Here is a 26,937-nt window from a genome sequence, read left to right as displayed (position 1 = left end):
CTTGCACCTGGCATGGGCATCGTAGCCAGCCCGTGCCCCTTTAAGGGGTCCGGGGCCGGGAGGGGGGCAGTAGAGTTTCCCTGGTGTTGGCCAGAGTGGCCACCAGGGAAAGCTGGGGAGGGCTAGCCTCCCACTAGTTCGAATTAAGGGGCTACACACCCCTTAATTCGAACTAGTAAGTTCGAACTAGGCTTAGTCCTCGTACAATGAGGTTTACCTAGTTCGAACTAAGCGCTCCTCTAGTTCGAATTAAGTTCGAACTAGCGGAGCGCTAGTGTAGCACCTATCAAAGTTAATTCGAACTAACGTCCGTTAGTTCGAATTAACTTTGTAGTGTAGACATACCCTAGGAGGCTAATAAAAATATATATAAAAGTCTCAGAGGAGTAGTCGTGTTAGTCTGTAACTAAAAATACTTAAAAAACAACAAATGGTCCTGTAGTACCGCAGGGCATGTCTACACTGGGACATTTTTAAAAAAATAATAACTCCCAAAATAACAATTTCAAAGTAGAACTATCATAAGCAAGGGTTATTATTTTGAAATAATAAGCCTGTTAGACATGCCCTTAGAAACTAACCGAAAAATATAGATAGTATCATGAGGATAACTAAGGACTTAGTTCGAATTAATGTTTCACTGTTGCGTGTAGCTGCACGGCAGTGAGTTTGAGCTAGTGAAATTTCAAAATGGCGACCAGACGGGAACATGCAAATAAAGCCCAGGATATTTAAATCCCGGGCTTCATTTGCAACTCCGGTTGACTCATTTGCCTATCTAGCTCGTATTAACGAGCTAATGTAGACATACCCTAGGAGTATATGGTATTTGTGTTGCTCACAGTGGGCAAATTGCCTTTGTCATAAAACCATCATGTATTTAGTAAAAGGAGAGCTGTCTTTAGGAAAGAAGAATAGGAAGACTGAATAATTACCTCTTAGCTGGAGAGAAGTGGCTCTTTGATGGAGGGAACAATGTTTCAGTCACCTCATAAGCACAAAGAAAGAGGCGATTGCAAATCTGAGTTGAGGGTCACTAACAATACAAAGCTGAGAAGGAAAGCAGGCTGTGCAGTTTCTTACATCTGTTGCTTGTATTATAAATACATGCTTTGGTTTCCCTCGCTGTAACTGTAGGTACCCAATTATACATGAGGAAATGAGAGGGAGAAGACCTGAAATAGAGGAAAAGGCCACATGATGGTGGAAAGGCACTGCAAAAAGGAAAGGAGTATCTTAATGTCAAGATATTTTAACCATAAAGAAAAAATAATCAGAGATCTTTATTCTAGTTATTTGTATAATGGAGTAATGCAGTGCTTTCTCCTGCAACTCATAAAATGTTGATCCATGATTATTTTGTTTCGCATTAAACAAAATAACATGGAAACAGTGCTGTGTTCTGTAGAGATGTCAATCTCTATCCCCCAAAAATCCCTTCATTATGCATCAAGAAATTGTACTTTACAAAGTCCATTTAGTCATCAGTAGCTTCAAAGTGAAGTTTGTGCTTATCAGTAACTTTACAGTGGGATTCTCTGTAACTGGAAAATTGTAGGACAGGGCATATTCCAGGGGAGTAAGGGCAAGGGAAGCATTCATCTAGATTGTGACTTCAGTGTGACCTTTACTGTCTTCTATTTCTCAGATCAAATATAGGGATATATTGCAAAGTGTTTGTGTTAACAGAAGTCCCACTAACTTCAATTAATTTTTTCTTGTTTAAGGATTAGGTAGAAAATAATTGGAGGAAAATCACAAATTTAAAATGAGCAGATTTTACAAAAATGTAAAAGATTGAAAGGATTTTTTTTAAAAGTCACATTGAAGGCTAGTCAAGTAAAAAGGCTAGCAAATGAAAAGAGCACATCCAGTTCTAAGTCATTTTTACCCAGCTTGATTCTTCTGTGGAGAGCTGATAAAATTTTTAAGAGGAAATGTATAAAAAGATTTCAGCAGTTGCATAGTTTGGACAATCACACTGACCTAATGCTTCCAATGCACAATGGGATTATCTGCCTTTCAGTCCAGATCAAACACTTCTTTCCCAGTGCTGGGTTATCTACAATTTGTGTGTGGTAATAATACTTTGCATTTATATAGCTCTTTATCTTTAAGATTACAAGGAACTTCATAAAGGTGGCCATTGTTATTTTCATTTCCAGTAACAGAGGCTTAGTCTGCATTGGTAATTTCAGCCATTGTTAGTCAGCCATCAGTGTAGTTACATCAATGCAAACTCCTGATGTATGTGGGAAAAACCATTATAAAGCCACACTTCACACAGATTCAGTGTACCCTAGTTTCAAGCAAGGGCAAACTACATTTTTGCAAATCTTAGCTTGTAGATAGTAGCTTTGCCCGTGTATTCCAAGGCTATGTCTACACTGGCATGAATTTCCGAAAATGCTTTTAACTGAAAAGTTTTCTGTTAAAAGCATTTTCAGAAAAGTGCGTCTAGATTGGCAGGATGCTTTTCTGCAAAAGCACTTTTTGCGGAAAAGTGTCCGTGGCCAATTTAGACGCGGTTTTCTGCAAAAAAGCCCCGATCGCCTTTTTCACGATCGGGGCTTTTTTGCGGAAAACAGTACTATGCTGTCTACACTGGCCCTTTCGCGCAAAACTCTTTCGGAGAAAGACTTCTGCCCAAACAGGAGCAGCATAGTTTTTCCGGAAAAGCACTGATGATTTTACATGAGATCGTCAGTGCTTTTCCAGAAATTCAAGCGGCCAGTGTAGACAGCTGGCAAGTTTTTCCGGAAAAGCAGATGATTTTCCGGAAAAACTTGCCAGTCTAGACACAGCCCAAGAGTTTACAGCTATATGGGAGACTGAAGTCCGCTGCACGGGCAGTGCCTGGGACTCAGAAAGGTTAAATGATTTTCCCACAGTAGATCAACTGCAGAGATGGGCATGAAATCCAGGTCTTCTGACTTCCAGCTGCACACTCCTCCTCATTGCACCACAGATAATCCAATTATTGAAAGGCGATCTGAAATCACTGTCAAAGTAAGCAAGAAGGGAGAAAAATAGCCCTAATATAAAACGTGTATTAAATGGAGCATCCAGCTAGAGCCCTGCAAATTCATGGAAAGCCTCTTTATATGTAGTTGCAAATATCTGTGGCTCATTTTTGCGGATATGGATACAAATTTTGTATCCACACAAGGCTCTACATACAGCATATACTTTAATTATATTTAAATTTAGGCGAAGGATACAATTGCATACTGCTATTATTTGTTTTGGGTCACATTGCTCCCTGGTATCAACTTTTTAGTTAAGATTTTATTCAGTCAACTGGTTACAGGTCTAATCATTTTTATTGGCTATTTTACAACATTTGAAAATTATTTTAACAGATACTAAACTATACATTGAACAGTGTGAGGAGAATAATGCACACAAATCATTGGGGTGCAGATGCACGCAGGATAAGCCTTCTGGATTCATAGATACATATTAAGTTCTGAAGGTATCTATCTAGTATTTATACATGATTTAGCAGCAAGTTTAGTACAGAAGTCTTTGCTTGACATTGTTAGATCAATTTCACTCTGCTTATATTTTTTGATCATCCTTTCTTGGAAAGATTATACAGCAGAAAATTGTAAGGTGGTTTGTAGATCTGAAAGGAAAAAATATCTACTGAATTTCCATTGTGTGCCTTGTGTTTTTATAGTAACAAACGGCTGGTGGCCTTAGTACCCAGTGAGACACCATTCAATACCAGACGAGCCTACACAAGCGAGGATGAAGCCTGGAAGTCATACCTGGAGAATCCTCTAACAGCTGCTACCAAGGCTATGATGAGCATAAATGGAGATGAAGACAGTGCTGCTGCTCTTGGCCTGTTGTATGATTATTATAAAGTAGGTAACTTGATTAATATGTCTTCTGACCATGCTAACTAGCTGGGCTCTGTTATTAAGGCATATCAAGAGGGAGGATTATGTTGCAGAACAATTTCTCAGTAAGTTTCTTCCCACTCAATACTGACATTAAACTCCATTTCAAGAAGACCTTTTGATTTAAAGGCCTTTAGATATAGCTACCACTGGGGATTAAAGTTACAATTACAAACTTTAAATGAACCGTGCATCCACTATTTTGCTCAGCACAGTGTTCTTGCTTTCTTTCATTTCTAAAAGCCTCTGATGAATATCATTAAGCTTTCTTTTCATTTATAAACCTGGAGTAGTCTTTAAAAAGTAGATCTCTTGCTCATCTGGAGGTTTTTCCATAGTATCATGATTCATTTTGGCTAAGTTGAAACTATATATTTTTGCCCACTCCTTAACTAGTTTCTTTCTCTTAATGGCAGCTTCATTTATCCCGCTTCTTGTTATTTCTTTGTATTAAAGTGGTACCTAGATGTCCCAGTGGGCTCAGGCCCCATTGTGCTGGGTGCTGTACAAATACAATAAGAGACAGCCCCTGCCCCAATTAACTATCTTCTAAATCAGGGCTGGGCAAAATATGGCCTGGGGGCCAGATCCGACCTGCCAAGCCACCGGATCCGGCCCATGGACCATCCTGCTAGGACCCTTAGGCACACAGCTGCTGCAGTCCCTGTGGCTCTCTGCTCTGCAGGGAGCGGAGACTTAATGTGATCTCCCGGCTCCCTGCCTCTGGAAACAACCAGCCAATAGGAGCTGGGAGGTTGGCCTGGGCGATGGGGGCAGCACAAGCCTCTTTCCCTTTCTGGAGCTGAGAGCTATGTATAGGGAGCAGCCTGCAGTTTAAAGTGATCTGGGGCTGTGGCAGGCCAGGAGCCCAGCCTGCCTTGGGGCTGCTGCAGGCTTAGGTAAGCTCCTCCCAGCCAGAGCCTGCCTCTGGCACCCCTACCCCATCCGTACCCCAATGCCCTCCCCCAGGTCACCATCCAAACCCTCTGCATCGCCCTGCCCCAGATCATAACTCCTTCCTAGGTCCTGTACCCCCTCCTGTACCTCTCCCCCAGGCCAGAATCCTCTCCTGCACCCAAACACCCTCCCAGACCCTGCACCCCATTCCCCCGCCCCAGGTCACCACCCGAACCCTCTGCAGTTTGCACCCCCTTTTCCCCTTCTCCCAGGTCACAATTCCCTCCCAGACTTCGCACCTCCTCCTAGAGCCCCTCCCCAGGCCAGAATCCTCTCCTGCACCCATACTCGCTCCCTGACCCTGTACCCCATTCCCAGGGCTGGCCTGAGCCATTTTGGCACCCCAGGCCTGGGCACGTGTTGCCGCCCCCGGGTGCACAGCACATGCACGCGCCCGCCGCCAGGGTGCACAGCGCATGCGCTGCCTGGCCACGGCTGCTGGCGCACAGCCCAGGGCCCGCCCCTGGGGCACCTGGCACATGCGCTGCCCGGCCCGGCCCGGCCACCGCTGCTGACGCGCAGCCCAGAGCGGGCCGCGCCTGACCGTGCAGGGCCCCACGGCCATGAGGGGAAGGGCGCTGCTGGCCGGCGCTATGGGGATGTGGGGGAGCCAGCGCTGCAGGCACCGGGCGCGCAGCCCCTCATGGCAGCTATAAGGGACGCTGCATGCCCCTTACAGCTGCCATCAGGCGCCCCCCATCGGTTGGCACCCCAGGCAGCTGCCCGGCTCGCCCACCCCTTAGTCTGGCCCTGCCCATTCCCCTGATTCAGGTCACAACCCTCTCCTTCACCCAAACTCCATCTCAGACCTCACACCGTCTCCTGCACCCCAGTCCCTTACCCCGGGCACCCTTCTGTACTCAGCCTCCACCCTAGATCCCACACCTCCTCCACAGAAAAATGTGGCCCTTGGCCTCCCACCAAAAATTATTGCCAAGCCCTGATCTAAATAGACAATGAGAGAGACAAAGGCATAGAAGAAAGGAAGGCGCATTACCCTCTTTGCAGATAGGGAACTGAGGCACAGAAAGATTAAGGGTATGGCTACACTAGCCACCCTAGTTCAAACTAGGGTGGCTAATGTAGTCATTTGAACTTGCAAATGAAGCCCGGGATTTAAATATCCCAGGCTTCATTTGCATGTTCCCGGGCGCCGCCATTTTTAAATGCCCGGTAGCTTGAACTACCTGCCTGCGGCTACACGCGGCACGGGCTAGGTAGTTCGAATTAACACTCTAAATTCGAACTACCATTACTCCAATGGACTCATAGAGTGTTAATTCGAACTACCTAGCCCGTGCCGCGTGTAGCCGCAGGCAGGTAGTTCAAGCTACCGGGCATTTTAAAAATGGTGGCGACCGGGAACATGCAAATGAAGCCTGGGATATTTAAATCCCGGGCTTCATTTGCAAGTTCAAATGACTACATTAGCCACTCTAGTTCGAACTAGGGTGGCTAGTGTAAACATACCCTAAGGAATTTAATCAAACTCAGGAAGCCTTTGGCAAAGCCATGACTTGAAAACTGAGTTCCAGGCCCAGTAGTTTAACCTTGAAACCATCTTTGTTCTTGTACTGCTAATAATGTCAAAGTGTGGCTGCTGCTAAGACTCAGGCTCCAACTGAAGTCAAAGCAAAACCATATGATGCTTTTAACCAACTTTGCCATGTATGAGAAATTAACTCCACAGCGATCATCTCATGCTCATGACATTGCCCCCCCATTCCTTTTACAGTGAATCTGCATTTTCACACCCAACGGCTACGTCTAGACTGGCATGATTTTCCGCAAATGCTTTTCACGGAAAAGTTTTTCCGTGAAAAGCATTTGCGGAAAAGAGCATCTAGATTGGCACGGATGCTTTTCTGCAAAAGCACTTTTTGCGGAAAAGCGTCCGTGCCAATCTAGACGCGATTTTGCGCAAGAAAGCCCCGATTGCCATTTTCGTGATCGGGGCTTTTTTGCGCAAAACAATACCGCGTTGTCTACACTGGCCCTCTTGCACAAAAGCATTTGCGCAAGAGGGCTTTTGCCCGAACGGGAGCAGCATAGTATTTCTGCAAGAACACTGACAATCTTACATGAGATCGTCAGTGTTCTTGTGAAAATTCAAGCGGCCAGTGTAGACAGCTGGCAAGTTTTTCCGCAAAAGCAGCTGCTTTTGCAGAAAAACTTGCCAGTCTAGATGCAGCCAACCTGTTTTTCAAGTAGGTTTCTTTTTCACGCTTGGTTTTTAATTAACCCAACAATATTCACCTCAACAATTTAAAATTAGGCCTGTCAATGAGAAGAGTATTTAGTACCAATCTGTAACCAAGTGAAGATCAGATGCCAGTCCTCTGTGCCTCTAATTATCTTAGATACTTTATATTAATTTTGACTACTGAAGGACAAGTGAGTATTGTTTTTCTCTAAACCTGAGTATGTCTTCTGATTTTTCTTTGGTGCTTTAAAGGCAGTAAACACAATTTTGATTTGGTTTTAAGTTTGTCCTTTCTCTGTTGTCATGGTGGTCCAATGCCATGATGAACTGGAAATAATAGGAAATAGTTCAGAAGTTTGCTTTAAAAAACCACTAATTCAGCTGGAGAAAAAGGGCCTTGAAGAGCTTGGGGCCTTGACATTTTATGAAAAGCCTGAAGAGCTATTAGGGATAATGAAAACATGAGGACTGTCTGAGCAAGGTAAGAGGGCTCACAAGCATTCAGAATTCAAACAGCAGAGTCAAGAGAGTCTAAGTGTAAAGTAAAAATGGGCTTATGTTCTTTTTCACGTTCTTTAGGATGTGTTAAGAAAGCCTTTTATTCTCATTGTTTCTCCTCCAGAAATGTAGGTATTGTGTACCTTGTTTTTCCTGAAAGACACTATGGAAATCTACTTGATTTATGCCATCATAGAGATCGTGCAAGTGAACTTTGTTAAGTGAAATAGGAAAGGTTTTTTGTATGGCATGTTTAAAACTCTTTGTGTCTCATTCCTGTGCTTGAGTCAGGGAAGGCTGGAGCGAGGCAAAGGTGTCTTTAAATTACCACGAGTGTCACATAACCTGGATCCAGAGAGAGCCTGTGTTGATTTTCATTCTGTTTCTCAGGGTGCTCTTTAGGGCTAGGGAAGCGGAGAATAGCAGGAGTTCAGTGTTTGCTGGAGATGCCCCAACATGTCACCACCCTTACACCAAATGTGGAAGCAGGGCTGATGCATAGTCACTCCCCCATCTCTAGACCAGCCAGGGATGCTCTTTGAGCAGAGGATATTCTCCGGGGACTGTTTCCTCATATATTAAGGTCCCTTTATGCTGCCAGCCTAGTGTAAAAGGGCCTTGGGATAACTGAGAATTAGGCCCTTTGTGTTTTTTAACAGTATTTAAATCCAAAAGGGAGAAGTGAATGCCTCACAGTTAAAGATTTGGCACCTCCACTAGTCAAGTCAAGGCGTGAGACAGTTCCTGATCCACACCACTCAGTAATTCTAGGAGATCTGTACAAACAGACACTAAGGACTGGTCTACACATCCATTTGCACAGACTGAATCAAATTGGTTTTAGGCAATTGTTTTACTGTGGTGCAAGTCAATGGCTGTGTCTGTACTACAGAAACGACACTGCCCTAGCCATGTCAGTGTAGCTATGTGAGAATATCCAGTCAGTATAGTCACAACCTATGGTCCCTCTAATGTTTTCCATCCATGTTCAGAATAAATTTTTATGTGAACCAAGGGTATCTGTGAATGTGCATCACCAATAGAAATAAAAAACCTAGCTGTGGGCATGCTGCTAATCAGGTGGGAAGCATTTGAATCTTTCCTGTGCAGCCGCACAAGTGCGGAGCTTATAGAGAACACCGATCACAACCCACATCAGCCAAAAGGGGTTTTCTGTCAGTACAGAAACATACTTCCCCAAACAAAGTATCTGTGTTGGTGGAAGCATTCTTCTATCACATAGCTGCATCTCCACTGCAGGGTAGGTTGACACAGAGTATACCATCTGTATTGCAAGTGGCACAACTATAATGCTGAAGTCACACTGCTATAATGTGAAAGTCTCTCAAAAACAACCCGAACATTATAATCAAACCAGCTGACAAAGGTGGTGCAGTGGTCATTATGAATAAGGCCGACTATAACCAGGAGGCAACCAGACAACTCTCCAACACCACATTTTACAAACCTCTCTCCTGATCCCACCTCGGAATACCAAAAAAAACTACACTGTCTCCTTAAAAGCCTCCCTACAGCTACTCAGGAACAAATCCACACAGAAACACCTTCTGAATCCTGACAAGGATTGTTCTATCTGCTTCCCAAAATCCATAAACCTGGACACCCCAGACGTCCCATCATCTCAGGTATTGGCACACACACTACTGGTTTATCCAGCTATGTAGACTCTCTTCTCAAACCCTACGCAACCAATACCCCCAGCTATCTCCGAGATACTACTGACTTCCTAAGGAAACTACAAAACATTGATAACCTCCCCAATAACACCATCCTTGCCAAAATGGACGTAGAAGCTCTATACACCAACATCCCACATGAAGACGGATTACAAGCAATTAGAAACACTATCCCAGAGGACACCACTGCCAATCTGACAGCAGACCTATGTAACTTTGTTCTCACCCACAATTATTTCTAGTTTGAGAACAACTTATACCTCCAGATCAGTGGCACAGCCATGGGTACACGCATGGCCCCACAGTATGCTAACATCTTTATGGCTGACTTAGAACAACATTTCCTCAGCTCCCGTTCCCTTTTACTCCTTCTCTACTTATGCTACATCAATGACATCTTTATGATCTGGACGCATGGCCAAGAAACACTGGAGACATTCCACAGAGATTTTAACAACCTACACCGCACCATCAATCTCAGCCTGGACCATTCTACACGAGAGATCCATTTCCTGGACACCACAGTACAAATAAAACCAATGGAAAATTAGACACCACTCTTTACAGAAAACCCACCGACTCATACAGTTACTTACATGCCTCCAGCTCCCATCCAAAACACACCATACGATCCATCATCTATAGCCAAGCCCTTCGATACAACCGCATCTGCTCTAATACCACTGACAGAGACCAGAAACTTCAGGATCTCTACCAAGCATTTATAAACCTCAACTACCCACCCGGAGAAATAAAAAAACAAATTGAAAGAGCCAGACGAATACCTAGAAACCATCTACTTCTAGACAGACCCAAGAAAACCAACAATAGAGCACCACTTGTCATCACCTACAGCCCCCAACTTAAACCTGTCCAACACATGATCAATGAACTACAACCTATACTGGAACAGGATACTAAACTCCGAGAGGCTCTGGGAGACAGACCCATAGTCTCCTATAGACAACCACCTAACCTCAAGATGATTCTTACCAACAACCACAGGACATACCACACTATTACCAACCCTGGAACCTTCCCTTGCAACAAACCCCGTTGCCAGCTTTGTCCACATATTCACTCTGCTGATACCATTATTGGACCTAACCAATTGAGTTATAAGATCAAGAACACATATTCCTGCTCATCCAGAAATATAATTTATGCTATCATGTATCGAAAGTGTCCATCTGCTATGTACATTGGACAAACGTCTCAGACACTGCACCAAAGAATCAATGCCCACAAAACATATATTAGACAGGATCACAAAGAAAAAACAGTTTCTTGCCACTTCAACCAGAAAGGGCATTGTCTCAATGACTTGATTACCTGCATCCTGCTTCAAAGACCTTTTCACACCAGTCTTGAAAGAGAATCCTCTGAGCTGTCATTCATACTTAAATTCGACACTTTACGCCTCGGTCTACACAAAGACATTAATTATCTTGCCCATTACAAAGATAGCTTCCCCAATTATCACCTCTAATATCATTAGCTCACAGACATTTACCTCCCTCCCACCCATCCCCCTTCTGTTCTGAAATTTGATTTGTCCTTTTCATATGTGTTCATTTTTTTTATTGTATCCTTTGGTATATATGGTTGTGCCAATTTTCTTCCACTGAGGAAGTGGGTCTGGCCCAAGAAGTGGGTCTGAGGAAGTGGGTCTGGCCCAAGAAAGCTCATCACCTAATAAACCATCTGGTTAGTCTTTAAAGTGCTACATAGTCCTGCTTTTTGTTTCAGCTACACCAGACTAACATGGCTACATTTCTATTGCTATAATGTAGACACTTGCTAGAGTGATGGAAGGACTTGGTTGTTGTTGTTTTTGTTAGTGTAATAAATCCCCCCCACCCCACTTTGGAAAATGCTAGCTAGTTTGACATAAAGAATTCGTCACTTGACCAGTGGTACCTACACGAGGGCTTAGGTTGGCTTCAGTGCATCCCACATAGAGAGGACTATGCAACACTTTAGGGTATGTCTACACTACAAAGTTGATTCGAACTAACAGCCGTTAGTTCGAATTAACTTTAATAGGGGCTACACATGCAAACTGCTAGTTCGAATTTAAATCGAACTAGCGGAGCGCTTAATTCGAACTAGGTAAACCTCATTCTACGAGGAGTAACGCCTAGTTCGAATTAAGTAGTTTGAATTAAGGGCTGTGTAGCCACTTAATTTGAACTAGTTGGAGGCTAGCCCTTCCCAAGTTGCCCTGGTGGCCAGTCTGGGCCAAACCAGGGAAACTCTTCTGCCCCCTCCCGGCCCCAGAGCCCTTAAAGGGGCACGGTCTGGCTACAGTGCTTGTGCCAGTTGCAAGTCTGCCAGCACCCAGCCAGCAGACCCTGCACCTGGCAAAGCATGAGCCAGCCACCTGCTGCCACCCAGCCCTCCGCCTCTTCCCAGGACCAGGCTGGCGGCTCCCAGGAGCCTGCCTGGGGATGCAAGAGGCGGGTGCCCACCTGGTCTACTGCGGAGATCGTGGACCTCATCGAGGTTTGTAGGGAGGCCTCCAACGTCCTCAATCTCTGCACTAGGCACAGGAAAGCAGCCATCTAGGGCAGGATAGCTGCCTGCCTGGCCACCAAAGGCCACATGCAAACCCAGGAGCATGTTTGCATGAAAATCAAGTTGGTCCAGTGAGACCCCCGAGCCTGAGCTTAGAACATAAGAACATAAGAATGGCCATATTGGGTCAGACTAAAGGTCCATCTAGCCCAGTAGCCTGTCTTCCGACAGTGGCCAGCAAAAGGTACCCCGGAGGGGATGGACCGAAGACAATGACCAAGCGATTTGTCTCGTGCCATCCATCTCCAGCCTTCCAGAAACAGAGGCCAGGAACACCGTTCCTACCCCCTGGCTAATAGCACTCCATGTGCCCAACCTCCATGAATTTATCTAACTTCTCTTTAAACTCTGTTATAGTTCTAGCCTTCACAGCCTCCTGTGGCAAGGAGTTCCACAGGCTGACTATGCGCTGTGTGAAGAAGAACTTTCTTTTATTAGTTTTAAGCCTGCTACCCATTCATTTCATTTGGTATCCTCTAGTCCTTCTATTATGGGAACTAGTGAAGAACTTTTCTTTATTCACCCTCTCCACACCACTCATGATCTTTATAGACCTTTATCATATCCCCCCTCAGTCTCCTCTTTTCTAAGCTGAAAAGTCCCAGTCTCTTTAGCCTCTCTTCATATGGGACCTGTTCCAAACCCCTAATCGTTTTAGTTGCCCTTTTCTGAACCCTTTCCAAGGCCAATATCTTTTTTGAGGTGAGGAGACCACATCTGTACACAGTACTAAAGGTATGGCATACCATACTTTGATACTTCCCCTCCTCCTTCTTCCCCTGGCTTCCCCCTTCCAGCTCCCTCCTCCCAGGTTTCCCCCTCCCCTCTCCCATCCTCTCTCTCTTCCCATCTCCCACCTCCTTTTCCTAGTCTCCTCAGATGTTTATCCCCTCCTCCTCCCCCAGTTTTGTTAAATACAGAGAGTTTCTCTTTTTGAACACACGTGTCCTTTATTTTTTATATCAGGAAGGGGGGCTAGGGAGGGGTAAGTGGAAGGAGGTGAGGGAGGAATGGGGCACGAGCCCCCGATGGGGAGGACTGGGGTGGCTCTGCAGGCTCCTCGGGGTGGAAGCTCTCCTCAGGGCCTCCTGGATCCTGACAGCCCCCCGATTGGCTCCCCCCTGAATGGCAGCCTGCGGCAAGTGCAGCCGGGTTGATGGCCGAGTGCTGTGATGTGCCGAGTGTGGGCACTCAGGGCACTCCAAGACAGGACTGCTTTGCTGTCCCTCATCGAGTTAGAGAAGCAAGCGGGAGACCCTGAGAACTGTCTGTCCGGGGTGGGGGTTGGGTCCCTTTAAGCACAGCCCTCGGCTAGCCCGAGGCTGCAGCTCCATACTCTTAAGTTCTAACTGGATGCCCTGCTGGCACTGGTTCTGGCCAGCCTTAACTTTGATTCATGGTCCACTCAATGTGGACATGCTATTTCGAATTAGCAAAACTCTAATTCGAATTAGTTTTTAGATCTAGATGCACTAATTCGAATTAGCTTAATTCGAATTAAGTTAGTTCGAATTAGTGCTGTAGTGTAGACATACCCTTAAAAACTAACAGGATGGTTTTTTACACCCCATAGTGCTGTAGCTAGATCAGCCTAAGTTTTAGGTGTAGTCCAGGCCATAGCACAGGTTAGAAGTGTGTGTGTTTTCCCGGCCTTGACTGCTATAGCTATGTTGATTTAACTTTTACGTTTATGTGTGAAGCCTTTTAATTTGGAATAAAAGTGATTATGGGCCTGCCCACATGGTGGGGCAATGCATACTATAGCGTGTGATTTCCAAAGCACACTAAGGGCATGTCTACACTGGGGAGTTATTTTGAAATAACTCCCCTTATTTCAAAATAACAAGGCGAGCATCCACACTACCAAGCCTGTTATCTCAAAATAATGGACTTGTTATTTTGAAATAATAACTCCTGCTTGTGAAGAGGACTTAACTTATTTTGAAATATCCTAGTGTAGACATAGCCTTACATGTTGCACCTCAGTTGGTCCATATAGACCCTGATGATGTGCTAAAGTTCTCTAGTATGCAATTAATGCATAACATAATACTGTAATGTGTTCAGAAATTACATTCCTGTAGTATGCATTGCGACACCATGGAGACAAGCCCTCAGTTTGATTTAGGTAAAGCTAGTTTCTTACTCCTCTAAGCTACATTGACTTCACAGATTTGTACCAAAATAGCTAAATTGATTTTAATTCACTCCCTTTATTATTTTTGGTATATATACCAAACCTGGATCTTGATACTCCTGGTATTTCCAAGGTAAAAATCAAACAGAGTAAAACCTTATTCTGGGGAAAGAAAGCTAAAAACCTTTTCAGGCCTTTAAATATCCAAGAACCAAAGGAGAGAACAATTCCTGTATTTTTCCCCATGGAGGGGTGGGGGTAATCTTTAAGGTTACTGTCACTATAATAGACAAAAATAAGCAAGGACAATCATGAGTTTGACATCCTTGGTCTAAATAAATCTTACTTTTTGTTAGACTATATTCATCTGAACCTGCAAACACAAATTGTTACATTTGCCTGACCAATGCCCGCTGCTGTTCACAGGTTCCCAGGGATAAAAGGCTGTTGTCTGTTAACAAAGTGAGTGACAATCAAGAAGACCAAGATAAAAGGTATAGTATCATTTAAAATAATACATTAATACACTGCAGCTAAAAGAACCTCTTGATCAGATGTGAATCAAAAGAACCCCAGTGGAGATAAAACAGGGGTAGTTTTTACCTTAGTTAATCAAACATACAGCTATGTCCCAAAGTGGGGTTTGACTCAATTAGGGTATGTCTACACTACCCCGCTAGTTCAAACTAGCGGGGGTAATGTAGTCATCCGCAGTTGCAAATGAAGCCCGGGATTTGAATTTCCCGGGCCTCATTTGCATGAAGCTGGCCGGCACCATTTTTAAATGCCGGCTAGTTCGGACTCCATGCCGCGCGGCTACACGTGGCACGGACTAACTAGTTCGGATTAGGCTTCTAATCCGAACTAGCTGTACACCTCGTTCCACGTTCCTCGTTCCACGAGGCGTACAGCTAGTTCGGATTAGAAGCCAAATCCGAACTAGCTAGTCCGTGCCGCGTGTAGCCGCGCGGCACGGAGTCCAAACTAGCCAGCATTTAAAAATGGCGCCGGCCGGCTTCATGCAAATGAAGCCCGGGAAATTCAAATCCCGGGCTTCATTTGCAACTGCGGATGACTACATTACCCCCGCTAGTTCGAACTAGCGGGGTAGTGTAGACATACCCTTTGTTACACTGAGATGAAACTAACAGCGCCTTGTTTTCTCTATGATTTACAGCAAGCTAGCTATCTTAATGCGCAAAACCTACCTTTTGACAGTGAAGGCATAACTTGAAACTTCTTCAGTCTGCATCTAGAGAAAAGAGAGTTCCACTTCCATCTGGCTCCAGAGAAATTCTGCGGCAGGCTAGCAAAACATTCCTCCAATGGAAAGCCAGGATGGCAGCATTTTCTCCTCAGAACAACTCTCATTAGTTATTGAAAATGAGAACAAAACACTTAGCAACTGAAAGAAGCTGAAAGCTTTATGAATGAACCATTTCATTTTGTGCGACGACTACACATGCTATGGGTTTTCAAGGGCATCTTCAAAAACGAGTGGTCCTATGGCACTTTAGAAACTAATCAAAATATATAGAATCCTGAACTTTGGTGGTAAAAACCCACTTCATCTGATTGTACATATTTTAGTCTATAGGTGCTACAGGACTATTCATTGTTTTTAAAGTTACAGACTAACATGGCTCCTCTGAGATTTTTTAAGGGCATCTTCAATTAGCGAGAGAGCGGTGCTTTGCTGAAAGCTACTCTGCACTCACAACAGTTTCTGTCATGTTCTGTTATGGTGGGATTTCTGGAAGTATTTCTTCAGGAATTACATAGTAAACAAGGTCACCACCGTAGTGGCTGTCTGAAAGGGCAGGTAGCAAAATATTAATCTCATTGACAATTCATTCTCTCTATTCCACATGAGAATTGTTCTACTGTGAAATATGTAACATCTAAAGCCTTTGATGTATATTTTAGCCAATAAGTTTTTGTATTTCTCTATTAACTATGTATCCAAATAGCAGTCTAAGGGGACATAGGATTTGTAATATCAGAGCAGAGTATTTGTTCTCTGGGGCTACATCTACACTGCATCCTTTTCTGGCAGAAACAATGCAAATGAAGTGCTCATTAGCATTTCTCGCACTCACATTTGCATAGTCTCTTCCGATCTGTTTTGCAGAAGAGATTTTTGCGCAAAAAAATGCAGTGTAGACGGGGCCATTTTGCTCAAAAAAACTCTTTTGTGCAAGAACTTCCGCAAAACAGATCGGAAGAGACTATGCAAATGAGAGCGTGAGAAATGCTAATGAGCGCTTCATTTGCATTGTTTCTGCCGACAAAGGCTGAGTGTAGATGTAGCTTGGGGAGCTGAAGTGTTCTCTGGGTCCTGCAGTGGCCAATACCTGAAGTTTCAGAGGAAGATAACAGCTCCTGGTCTTCAATATATGAAGAAAGATTTTCTCTGAGGGTATATTTTCTTCCTGACCTCTATGGCAATCTGCTTACTTCCTAAATGAAGAGATTTGATGCCAGCTTTTATTAGGAAAATTCACAGGTTTTTGTTTTTCACAGAAATTGTCTTGGCTCTAACGAATCTCAGAGTAATTTGAGTGGAGGAGAGAACAGAGTTCAAGTCTTGAAGACAGTGCCAGTTAACCTCTCCTTAAATCAAGAACATCTGGAATCTTCCAAAAGGGAGTATAGTACCAATGTATCCGGGAGCCCAACACCAGTCTCAGTGACTGGAATCACTGTGGTAAAGGCAGAAGAGTTCACTCCTGTTTTTATGGCACCGCAAATCCATTATGTAAGGGGTGAAAATGAGGAGCACCGGGGAGTTATCTTTGAACAGACTCAATATGAAGTGCCCAACATTGCCCCTCATACAAACTATCTCAAAGATGACCAGCGTAGTACTCCTGATAGTACTTACAGTGACACTTTCAAAGATGGGAGAACAGAAGTAAGTTTTTAATTTATGAACCAGTATCTTGGAACTCATTGAAAAGAGTCAGACAATTTGATTTTGTGTCTGTACAGCAATGAGCATATCGGGCACAGCCAGAAGAGGCTCGGGGACGGACAGACATACAGACAAACTCTCTGAAATCTATAGTAGATAGCTGTTCCTTTCTCCACTCTTGCCCCCTGCTGTCCCAGTCCCCATCTCTAGCCCCTTGCTGCCCACCTGTGGTCATGCTGTAATAACTGCTCTTGCTAGCAGAGCCCTCCTTTTCAATTTGATGAGAAACAATAACATTCCAAGCACGTCCCATTGTCCTGGCACAACCAAACTCTGAGTTTGCTTTAAGTTATGATAAGAGGAAGCTGCATACCAAATTTGGTGGTCCTAGATCTTACCATTTAGGAAGGGTTCTTGAACAAACAACCTCACAGACGGATGGACAGATGGATGGACATTTCTAAAATATATAATAAGATTAGATTAAATAATTGTATGGTTTCAAACCTTATGCTGGGTTACTGGTAAATACCCTCTTGTAATGTGCACATGGGCTTTCCCTTAGGTAACTCACAGCCAGGTCCACCAACAGGGAGCCCAAAGGGGGCAATTGTCCTGGGACCTGGAGATTCAAAGGGACCTAGAGCTTTTGGCCACTGCCGCTACTGAGGCATTGGCTGGAGTCCTGGTCCCCTTTGAATTGCTGCTAGAGCACCACTTCACACCACTCTGAGGACTGGAGGGGTAGGGGCAGGCCACAGTCTGAGTGGTGCTAAGGGCTGACTGCCCTTGGCCCCACACCTTCTGCCCGAGGCCTGCCCCTTCCAGGTACATGGAGCTGGGTAACCCCACCCCTGCTCTGGCTTCTGCCTCCCTTCCCCACAACCTGGTCTCCTCTCCTGAACTTCTCCACACCCACGCACTCCAATCCCCTGCCCTGAGCCCTGCACACTACATCTGACATTTATTTCTTACAAAAACATCAAGGAGTCCAGTGGCACCTTAAAGACCAGCAATTTTATTATGGCATAAGCTTTTGTGAGTTGCAACTCACTTCATCAGCTGCATGAAATTGTTAGTCTTTAAGGTGCCAGTGGACTCCTTCTTGCTTTTGCTGAAGCAGACTAACATGGCTACCTCTGAAAACTTTTTCTATCGCAAACCTTTCCACCTCCAGCTCCCTATTATAACCCCCCTAGGGGGAGTTGTGATAAGACAGTACCTATAAGAAATTTAAGTTGCTTTCACCCCTGTTCCAGTGCCAGAGCACCTATTGAGTCAGCACATATAGCTCATGGTATCGATTCCATTGTGCCAATACAGGCGGCCCCTGAGATGCGACCACCCGAGTTCTGACACACACACACACACACACACGTACTTACAACCATTTTTGTAAGTGCGGAAGGGGCCGGAAACCCCTGACTTACGTCCTTGGTTCGCATTTACGACAGTGCACGGCACCTACCGTAAATGCGAGTTCGAATTACAATGCTCCCAACTTGCGATGCTTTCTCCGGAACCAATCGTGTCACAAGTCGGGGGCCTCCTGTATGTGTTTTTGGAGATGCAACAGAACACTGACAAAAAAATGAATCCATCATGGATACAAAGTGCCATCAATGGTCAAAAATACCTATATTTGCTAATACCTCAGTGACATCAGTAATATTTTATCACTTTTTTAAAAAAAATATGCTCAACCGAATTATGTATAACATTTCACACCTTACTATGATCATGATTTTTCATAATATTATAAAAGTGGTCATTTCCTTTATCTTATTATTGCTTCATTTTAATATGGATTTAAATAAATGTGGGCAGATTTTAAATTGTGTCCCAGATGGATTAAATAAAATATCTTAATTACATACTAATTAATATAAACTAGTTGGATTGATATTGAAAAGGATTAATATTTTAAAGATGTTTATCTTCTGTAGACATTCTTGGCATCGCTACACAAACCCATACATGAAAATATCACACAAAATGATATAAAAACAAGACTAGTCAGTTGCAAATCTACAACCATTGCTGTGCCATGGTAAAAATGCTCTGTAATAAATTGGAGTCTCTTATAGAAGTTTCAAGTCTTTTGATTACAGAGCATTTTTGCAATACTACCGCAATATATAATTAACTTTGAGTGGTAACAAAATAGTAATAATAATCATTAATAATTCATGAGACTATGGCTATTGATCCATTAGAGAGGCTTTAGAAACTGTATATTATGGCCGCAAAAGGTAAACTAAAAAGAAGAAGCAAGGATCTCAAAGAACATAATTTTCCTCTGCTCTATAATGTAATGTAGTGCATGGTTCTTTACTTAGTATATACAGTGGATATAATTTTCATAATTGAACCTTTTGATGCAATATAATTCCCATTTTTCATCTATATGTTTTGTAAATCTGTTTTCATTTTGTAAAATGAATCTATTATTGTAACATGATCTTGTATTACATGCAGAATATTTTGTTAGCCTGTTTTCCCACTCCCATTCAAAGCAGGTGATATCGAGGCTCATAAAAATTCGTATTCTTGTATGTGGGTTGTAGAGAACAATTAGACACACAAATCCTCTTTAAAAACCTAAACACTGTAAAAACTTTCATTTAATTTGCAAATTACGATATACTTGCATTTGTGAGCAATGCATGTTATTACAGGTTTCATTTAAACATGTGCTAATGTTACGACAAGCAGAGCACAAAGATATCTGCCACTTCACTAATATGTTAGATGTGATGAGTTAGCTAGACAGACAAATTCAAACACTTGGTGCAAATAATTTCTCAATGTCAACTCTAGAGGTAAAAAAACAGGGACAACTCAGGCCAGGCCAATAGGTATTTTGAGTCTTAATTACCTGATAGTGTATTATGAGGGTTTCCTTAACTAGAAAAATTTTACTGTGCTCTTGACAGAATTTTAATTTACTTTGTATCCAATAATTCCTCATCTGGTTTTGTTGTTGTTGTTGTTTGCTTGTTTTTTATTTCTATAACTTCCAGAAGTACCGCAGTGCGTCAGTAGGGGCTGAAGAATACATTTACGAGCAAACAGCAAGGTAGGTTACTGAAGAACAATGGTCAATAGATAGACCTAATTGGCTTCATGTTATGGAGAACCCCACTATGCCACCACTTGGGGTATACTACGTTCCCCCAGCATGTGGGCACAGTTACTGCTGTTTCACTCCTTTGCTCTGCATGTTGGCTTTAAAATCTGACTAGTGTGTGTGTCTTCACTGTATGTCAGGGCCTGATTCTCTTCCTACTTTTACCAATTTAAATAAAAAAAAACCTCCACTAAAGTCAATGTTGTTGTACAAATGTAAAATTAGTGTGAGAGGAGAACCAGGCTCTCAGTATAAGAGCACAGGTCACCAGCCTGCTCCTGGAAAATGTTAACTGTGAAAGGAGGATACAGAGCACACGAGTCTGAAGTTATTGAGACTTTATGAAATTCCTATTTTTTTTTCTTTTATTTTGTAACAATTGGTTTTGGCGGAGATCTTTGTTCTAGACAGTAGATAGTGTGATACGTTTATGTTTATTTTGTATTATTTAATCTGTTGGGTGTTTGTCACCACCCAACTAAATACCATGCAGGAAAAAGTAAAGTTTTATAGAAATACATGATCATTGAGGTTAGCAAAATGCATGTGTATAAATGGGCAAGAGCTAGATTAGTCATTGACTTGTATTAGCTCTGATCCAGGAAAACTCGTAAGCATGTACTGAATATTAAGCATGCGAGTAGTTCAGTTTATATCGGTGAGACTTATCATGAGACTAATATATCAATGAGACTATTCATGAGCTTAAAGTTAACATATGCTTAAGTATTTTCCTGCATTGCAGCCCCCATGCAAGGAAGAGGACTTTTTTCCCCATGGTGTAGCTTTTTTAAAATGCATCTACACAGCAGGCCTTAACTCGAAATAAGCTGTTCCAATTGAGCTACATCAATTGTGTAGCTTATTTCAAAATTGGGAGCGTCTACACAGCACCCATTTCGAAATACAGGACTCTTCCTCCAGCTTCCCTTACTCTTCATACAATGAGGGTTACAGGATTTGGAAATAAGAAGTCCTCCAGCTTGACAGTATTTCAGTATTATTTCGAAATAACTGCCTGTGTAGACGTGGACTAATGCTAGTTATTTCAAAATAATGTTGCTGTGTAGATGTACCTTTAAGGCCCAATCCATTTCCTATTGAAGTCAATGGTAAAACCCCCATTATCTTCAAGGGGATCAGGAGTTCCTTAGACAGGAGTATATCTGCAGCATCAGTTCAGCAGAGTTTCCATTTCCTGCGTTGGGTATTTTTGAAACATAAACCAGGAGTGTCTGCATTGTGAGGATTTTTGTGAAGGTGAAAACTTTTAGCATAAGAGCCAAGGAAGGGCAACTTCTTATGTCAATTTGCCATTCAGAAGGAAATGCCTCCCCGCTGTGAATTCTGTAGCATTCTGTTAAGTGTTTCATACCCAGCATGTAGACAAACAAATGCTTCAGATACATAACATCAAAAAAACTTAGGCTTGGTCCAAGACCCTCTGAAGTCGATTGTTGCATCTGACAAAGTGGGTCTTTGCCCATGAAAGCTTATGTCCAAATATATCTGTTAGGGTGCAGCTACACAGCACCCTAAACTTAAAATTAAGATAAGCGATTTGCATATGTTATTGCGAATCTATTTTGAAATAGCTTATTTTGAAATCTGGCGCATCTACACTGTGCCACATTTTGAAGTAATGCACTATTTTGAGATATCCCATAACCCTCGTGAGATGCCAAAACAGCGTGCCAAAATATTTCAAAATAATGGGTGGCTTGTTAAGACACGGAGTAGCTATTTTGGGATACTTCCTGTATCCCAAAGACATACCCATAGTCTTTAAGGCCAGGTCTACACTAGACCCATCCACTCAGCTTGAAGTGCACAACTCCAGCTACACAGAATAAGTATCTGGAGTCAGTTTACCATAAGCTGAGTTTGGCGGCATTCCCACAGCGAGAGGCCAAGAGGCACAAATGTTCCTATCAGCTTTCCTTAATCCTCTCAAAAACAGGAGTACTGCATGCTGGCAGGGGCACCCTCTGAGTTCAATTTAGCGAGTCTTAATTAGACTCGCTAAATCGAACTTTGGAAGATTGATTGCAGCAGTGGTGATCTTCTTTTTAGTGTAAACAAGGCTTAAGGTGCCACAGGACTCCTCGTTGTTTTTGTAGATAAACGCTAACATGGCTACCCCTCTGATGCTTGAAGTAGATCGAAAGATTCCCATTGATTTCAAGGGGCTTTTAGATCAGTCAGTTGATGAGATTCAAAACAAGCTTAAACACTTTTTTGAATAATGGCTGCATTTACATTTGCTAGGCTAAAAATGACAAGTGGTAGCAACGTTCATGCTTTAGGGCATAGACTGATTGCCAGTTGGAATCTATAAGAAATTTCCACTACAGTATATTACGGGTATTGCACAACTGGCCAGGTGCTGTCTGTCTGGAATTTTGGGCTTTTTAACACCTTCTGAAAGATGCAGATAAGGAAACTGTCATACACAGGAGAACAAAATAAGGTACACAGACTATTTAGTCAGTTGTACTGTGGCACTTACTGATTCACACTAATTCCCTTCTGGATTCCTTTATATGCTGACTGATGTAAAAGAATCTTAATGTAAATGAGAATCTGGCCTTCTGTGTTTAAAATATCCATTTATCATACACAAAATATACATTGTACATACATTAGTCTTTTCAAATCAATGCAACATGTAGCACAAAAAACACAAACATTTTTCTTTTAAACATTAAAACAGAATAGATTTTAGATTAAAGCAACATAACTAGGAACACCTTGTTTTGATCTTTGCTTCATTTCCTTTTATATTGCCATAGGCAATGGTATGACATAGAGTATATTTGGTGTAGACTAAACATTCAAGGACACCCGAACCTTTTGATTTAGTATGTTCTTGCTTTTGGCCCCAATTTAGCAATGCTTAAATGCTTTGCTGAATTCAGACATTTGAGAAGGTATTATTTTCTTCAACGTGTAGCAATATCCTATAAGTGACTCTTTCCATTATGGTGGCTGTAAGAGTATTTTGAAGGGAAATGTTTATTCAGTAAGTTTTATTATAGTGTGATAGGGATGAGCATACTGAATTATTGCAACACAAGGTAGGATGCCAGTAGACGATGTTCTGTGAAGAACGTTTTTAGGGAAGGAATCTATGAAACAGAGATTCTCAAACTTTTAGGGTGTGTCTAAACTACACCCTTCTGCCGAGAGAGGAATGTAGAGTAGGCAGATCGCTATTGCAAATGAAGCAGGAATTTAAATATCCAGCACTTCATTTGAATAAAAATGCCCAATGCTTTTTGCCGATGCGGCACTTTGCCAGCAAAAAGCGGCAGTCTAGATGGGGATCAGTCAACAAGGAAAGCCTTTTCCAACCGATCCCTTATGCCTTGTGCAACGAGTTTTACAGAATCAGTCGGAAAAGGCTTTCCTTGTCGACCGATCCCCGTCTAGACTGCCGCTTTTTGCCGGCAAAGTGCCGCGGCGGCCATTTCTATTCAAATGAAGTGCAGGATATTTAAATCCCTGCTGCATTTGCAATAGCGATGTGCCTAATCTACATCCCTCTGTTGGCAGAGGGGTGTAGTTTAGACACACCCTATTCTGTATACCACTGATAAAGGTGCAGGTTCACTAGGGAACTTCTCCCCTTCCAAAGTCCTAATTCCCATATGATGGTATCTCTAATATCTTGTCTTTTGTTTTTTTCTATTTGTATTGTTCATACGTTGCACTACCAGTGAAATCTAAGTATTCTGCACTGACAGGTTCCTTTCTATAGCTATTTGTAAAAGTTAGATTCTAATTTATTTTCTTTTTTAAAATTAACCCCACTCCTCTCATAGGTCTCTTTGTCCTGTGCCAGATGCAGGTTCAGATATTCATGGAGGCAGCTGTGCTCCTCTTACCAGCAGTGAACCAAACTCTAGTCCCACCTATGTTAGTCTGGTCTAGCTGAAACAAAAGACAGAACTATGTAGCACTTTAAAGACTAACAAGATGGTTTATTAGGTGATGAGCTTTTGTGGGCCAGACCTCAGATATTGATCTGAGGAAGTGGGTCTGGCCCACGAAAGCTCATCACCTAATAAACCATCTTGTTAGTCTGTAAAGTGCTACATAGTTCTGTCTTTTGTTTCATCTAGTCCCACCTGTTAGTCAGCATCCTCATCATTAGTGTGTGTATAGAGCTTCATAGTTGACCATAGTTATGTATAGAGAAACTAAAGAGACAATCTTGGCCCAAAGAGGTTACAGTCTAGCTAGTCTATTCTCTGTGAATGCCAGATTTGATGAATTTAAAGGGAGAGAATTTTCTTGAATCACCTCTCTCTGTTTTTACATATTTTGACCTTTCCTCATCTTTCTATTTAGTTTCTATGGGTATGTCTACACTACCCCACTAGTTCGAACTAGCAGGGTAATGTAGGCATACCGCACTTGCAAATGAAGCCCGGGATTTGAATTTCCCGGGCTTCATTTGCATAAGCGGGGAGCCGCCATTTTTAAATCCCCGCTGGTTCGAACCCCGTGCAGCGCGGCTACACGGGGCTCGAACTAGGTAGTTCGGACTAGGGTGCCTATTCCGAACTACCGGTACACCTCGTTTCATGAGGAGTAACGGTAGTTCGGAATAGGAACCTAGTCCGAACTACCTAGTTCGAGCCCCGTGTATCCGCGCTGCACGGGGTTCGAACCAGCGGGGATTTAAAAATGGTGGCTCCCCGCTTATGCAAATGAAGCCCGGGAAATTCAAATCCCGGGCTTCATTTGCAAGTGCGGTATGCCTACATTACCCTCCTAGTTCGAACTAGGAGGGTAGTGTAGACATACCCTATTAGATTTATGCTAGTGCCATCTGTATTCATATGACATGTATAAATAAATAAGGAGAAAAGGAAAAGAAAAGAAAAAGTCATGGTGATTGATTGTTTGATCTCTTTCTCTCTCTCTCCCCTCCCCCCGCCCCAGCAGCACTTTTCAGTATACTCTAGAAGCTACCAAATCTCTGCGTCAAAAGCAAGGGGAAGGACCGATGACCTATTTGAACAAAGGACAATTTTATGCCATTACTCTGAGCGAGACGGGTGACAACAAGTGTTTCCGACATCCCATCAGCAAAGTCAGGGTAGGCAGCCTTTGCTTGACAGAACAGAACTCTGCTGCGTTTTGCTCACTGGTTGATTTATTTTTCTTGTGGGAATAGTAGAAACACTTGGCTACAATAGTCAACGGAAATATGGAGTAAAGTTACCATCTATGGATACTTGCTGTATATTTTTAAATCCTTTTTCAGTTTCATTTCATGAGCTGCTCAGTTGTGTATGTAGCTAACTAAGGCCACAATTCAGCAAGAAACTCAAGCATGTGTTTAACTTGAAGCATTGATGTCAGTAGTTCTGCTGCTGTGCTTGATTCAGCAAAGCACTTGTTCCTATGCATAAGTTTAAGCACATACAGGTTGGAGCTCCTTGATTCGGCACCCTCGGAACCAGACTAGTCCCGGATGAGGGATTTTGCTGGACCAGGGAAGGTCATCACTGCCCCGCCCCTCCTCCCCCAGCCATGGCCTCTCTGCCAGCCTCCCAGCTGGTTTCCCCCTGCTACCGGCCCCTCTGCACGCAGGGCTCTCAGCCCCACCATAGCAGTCCCAGCGCTGCACACACAGCCCCACTACCAGGCTCCCAGCCCTGCGGGGCAGCCACCCTACTGAGGTCCAGCTACGCTACCAGGTGACAGCCCCGCTTGGGCTTCAGCCTTGGTCAGCAGCCCTGCTTCCTCGCAGCCTCACCGGGCAGCTTCACAGGCGGTAGCAGGACTGCTGCATCACCAGGCAACAGCCCCACTCTCAGGTTCCTGGCCCCACTGCCAGGCAGCGCCGTGTTCAGGCTCCCGGCCCCGTGGGGCAGCCGTATTGCCTTCTAGTCCTGCTGGGCAGCTGCGCCGCTTGGCAGTTGTGGGGCTGCTGGAATCCTGGTTATGCTGCTGGGTGGCTCCATTGCCTCCCCATCTCACCAGGCAGTTCTGCTGCTGGGCTCCAGCCCCGCTGCCGCCTGCCCCCAACCCTCTGCAGTGTTGCCACCCAGCGGCAGCCCTACTGCTAGGCTCCCATTTCACTGCCACAGGGCAGCCCCACTACTGGCCTCTAGCCTCGCTGCAGAGCTCCCAGGCACCAGCCCTCCATGGGACTCTCTGGTCCTGGGACATCTCTGGTCCTACTGGACCAGGGATGTTGCCGGATCAGAGACTCCCAGTTTAGAGAGGTTCAGCCAGTATTTAAGTTGTACGGTCAGCCAGTGTTAAGAACCCTCTTGAGTCCTCGTAGCCAGGCCAGCTGACATGGGGGGAAGGGGCAAGGGCCCAGCAATTCAAAAAGGACAGAACTCCCAGCTGCCACCATGCTGTTTAAATCACTGCCTGAGTGCTGCATCATACGCTCTGTGCCACTCTGAGAGCTAGGGGGAGGGGGTGTCTCTGGTCTGCCTGGCCCAGTCCCACTCCTTCTAGTCTTGCCTCTTCCATCCGAGTCCCCTCCCATTCTGGGAGCACAGAGCGGGCCCCCTCACCTTGCCCAGCAGCCTCTGCAAGCTGTCAGCTCCCCTGCTCCTGGCCCAAACCTGTGAGGTGCTGAGTAAGCTCTCTTGGCTCCTACTCAAGCCACTGGAAGTTGAGGGCATTAAGCAGCTTGCAAGATTGGGCCATTAATTTACTAATGAGCCGCGTTAAGGATCAAAACAAATATGGTGTATGCGTGTGAGCTGTTTCATATTCAAGGAGAACACAACCATTAGGGAGATTCCCTGAGGGTGGCACTGTCCCCTGAAGCATAAAGTTCAGCAACTTTGCAAAGCAGTAAATGAAAGCTCTACAAGGTGAGGAATGCTGTGGCCATTGTACCCCAGTTCCATTCTCAACATGTTTTTCTTGCTGTGTGTCA

At 43.7% G+C, this 26,937-nt stretch overlaps 1 protein-coding gene across 5 annotated transcripts in view; it reads left to right on the top strand.

The window, feature by feature from the left end:
* GRHL2 (grainyhead like transcription factor 2) overlaps positions 1-26,937 on the top strand; it is a 113,771-nt gene that overhangs the window by 18,464 nt on the left and 68,370 nt on the right. For 3 of the 5 annotated variants that reach the window (XM_006122408.4, XM_006122406.4, XM_075920263.1), the window contains exons 2-6: positions 3,683-3,872; positions 14,404-14,471; positions 16,501-16,891; positions 19,915-19,970; positions 24,972-25,128. In XM_006122408.4, the coding sequence (XP_006122470.1) occupies positions 3,683-3,872; positions 14,404-14,471; positions 16,501-16,891; positions 19,915-19,970; positions 24,972-25,128 (862 nt within the window). Of the gene's footprint in view, positions 1-3,368; positions 3,476-3,682; positions 3,873-14,403; positions 14,472-16,500; positions 16,892-19,914; positions 19,971-24,971; positions 25,129-26,937 lie in introns of those variants that run through there. The other 2 variants (XM_014573299.3, XM_006122407.4) reach the window with 2 other exon arrangements.

This window comes from Pelodiscus sinensis, chromosome 2 (genome assembly GCF_049634645.1).
Source record: "Pelodiscus sinensis isolate JC-2024 chromosome 2, ASM4963464v1, whole genome shotgun sequence".
NCBI classification, from domain to species: Eukaryota; Metazoa; Chordata; order Testudines; family Trionychidae; genus Pelodiscus; species Pelodiscus sinensis.
The sequence above is the reverse complement of the archived record's forward strand: the minus strand, read 5'-3'. Positions and strand labels throughout refer to the sequence as shown.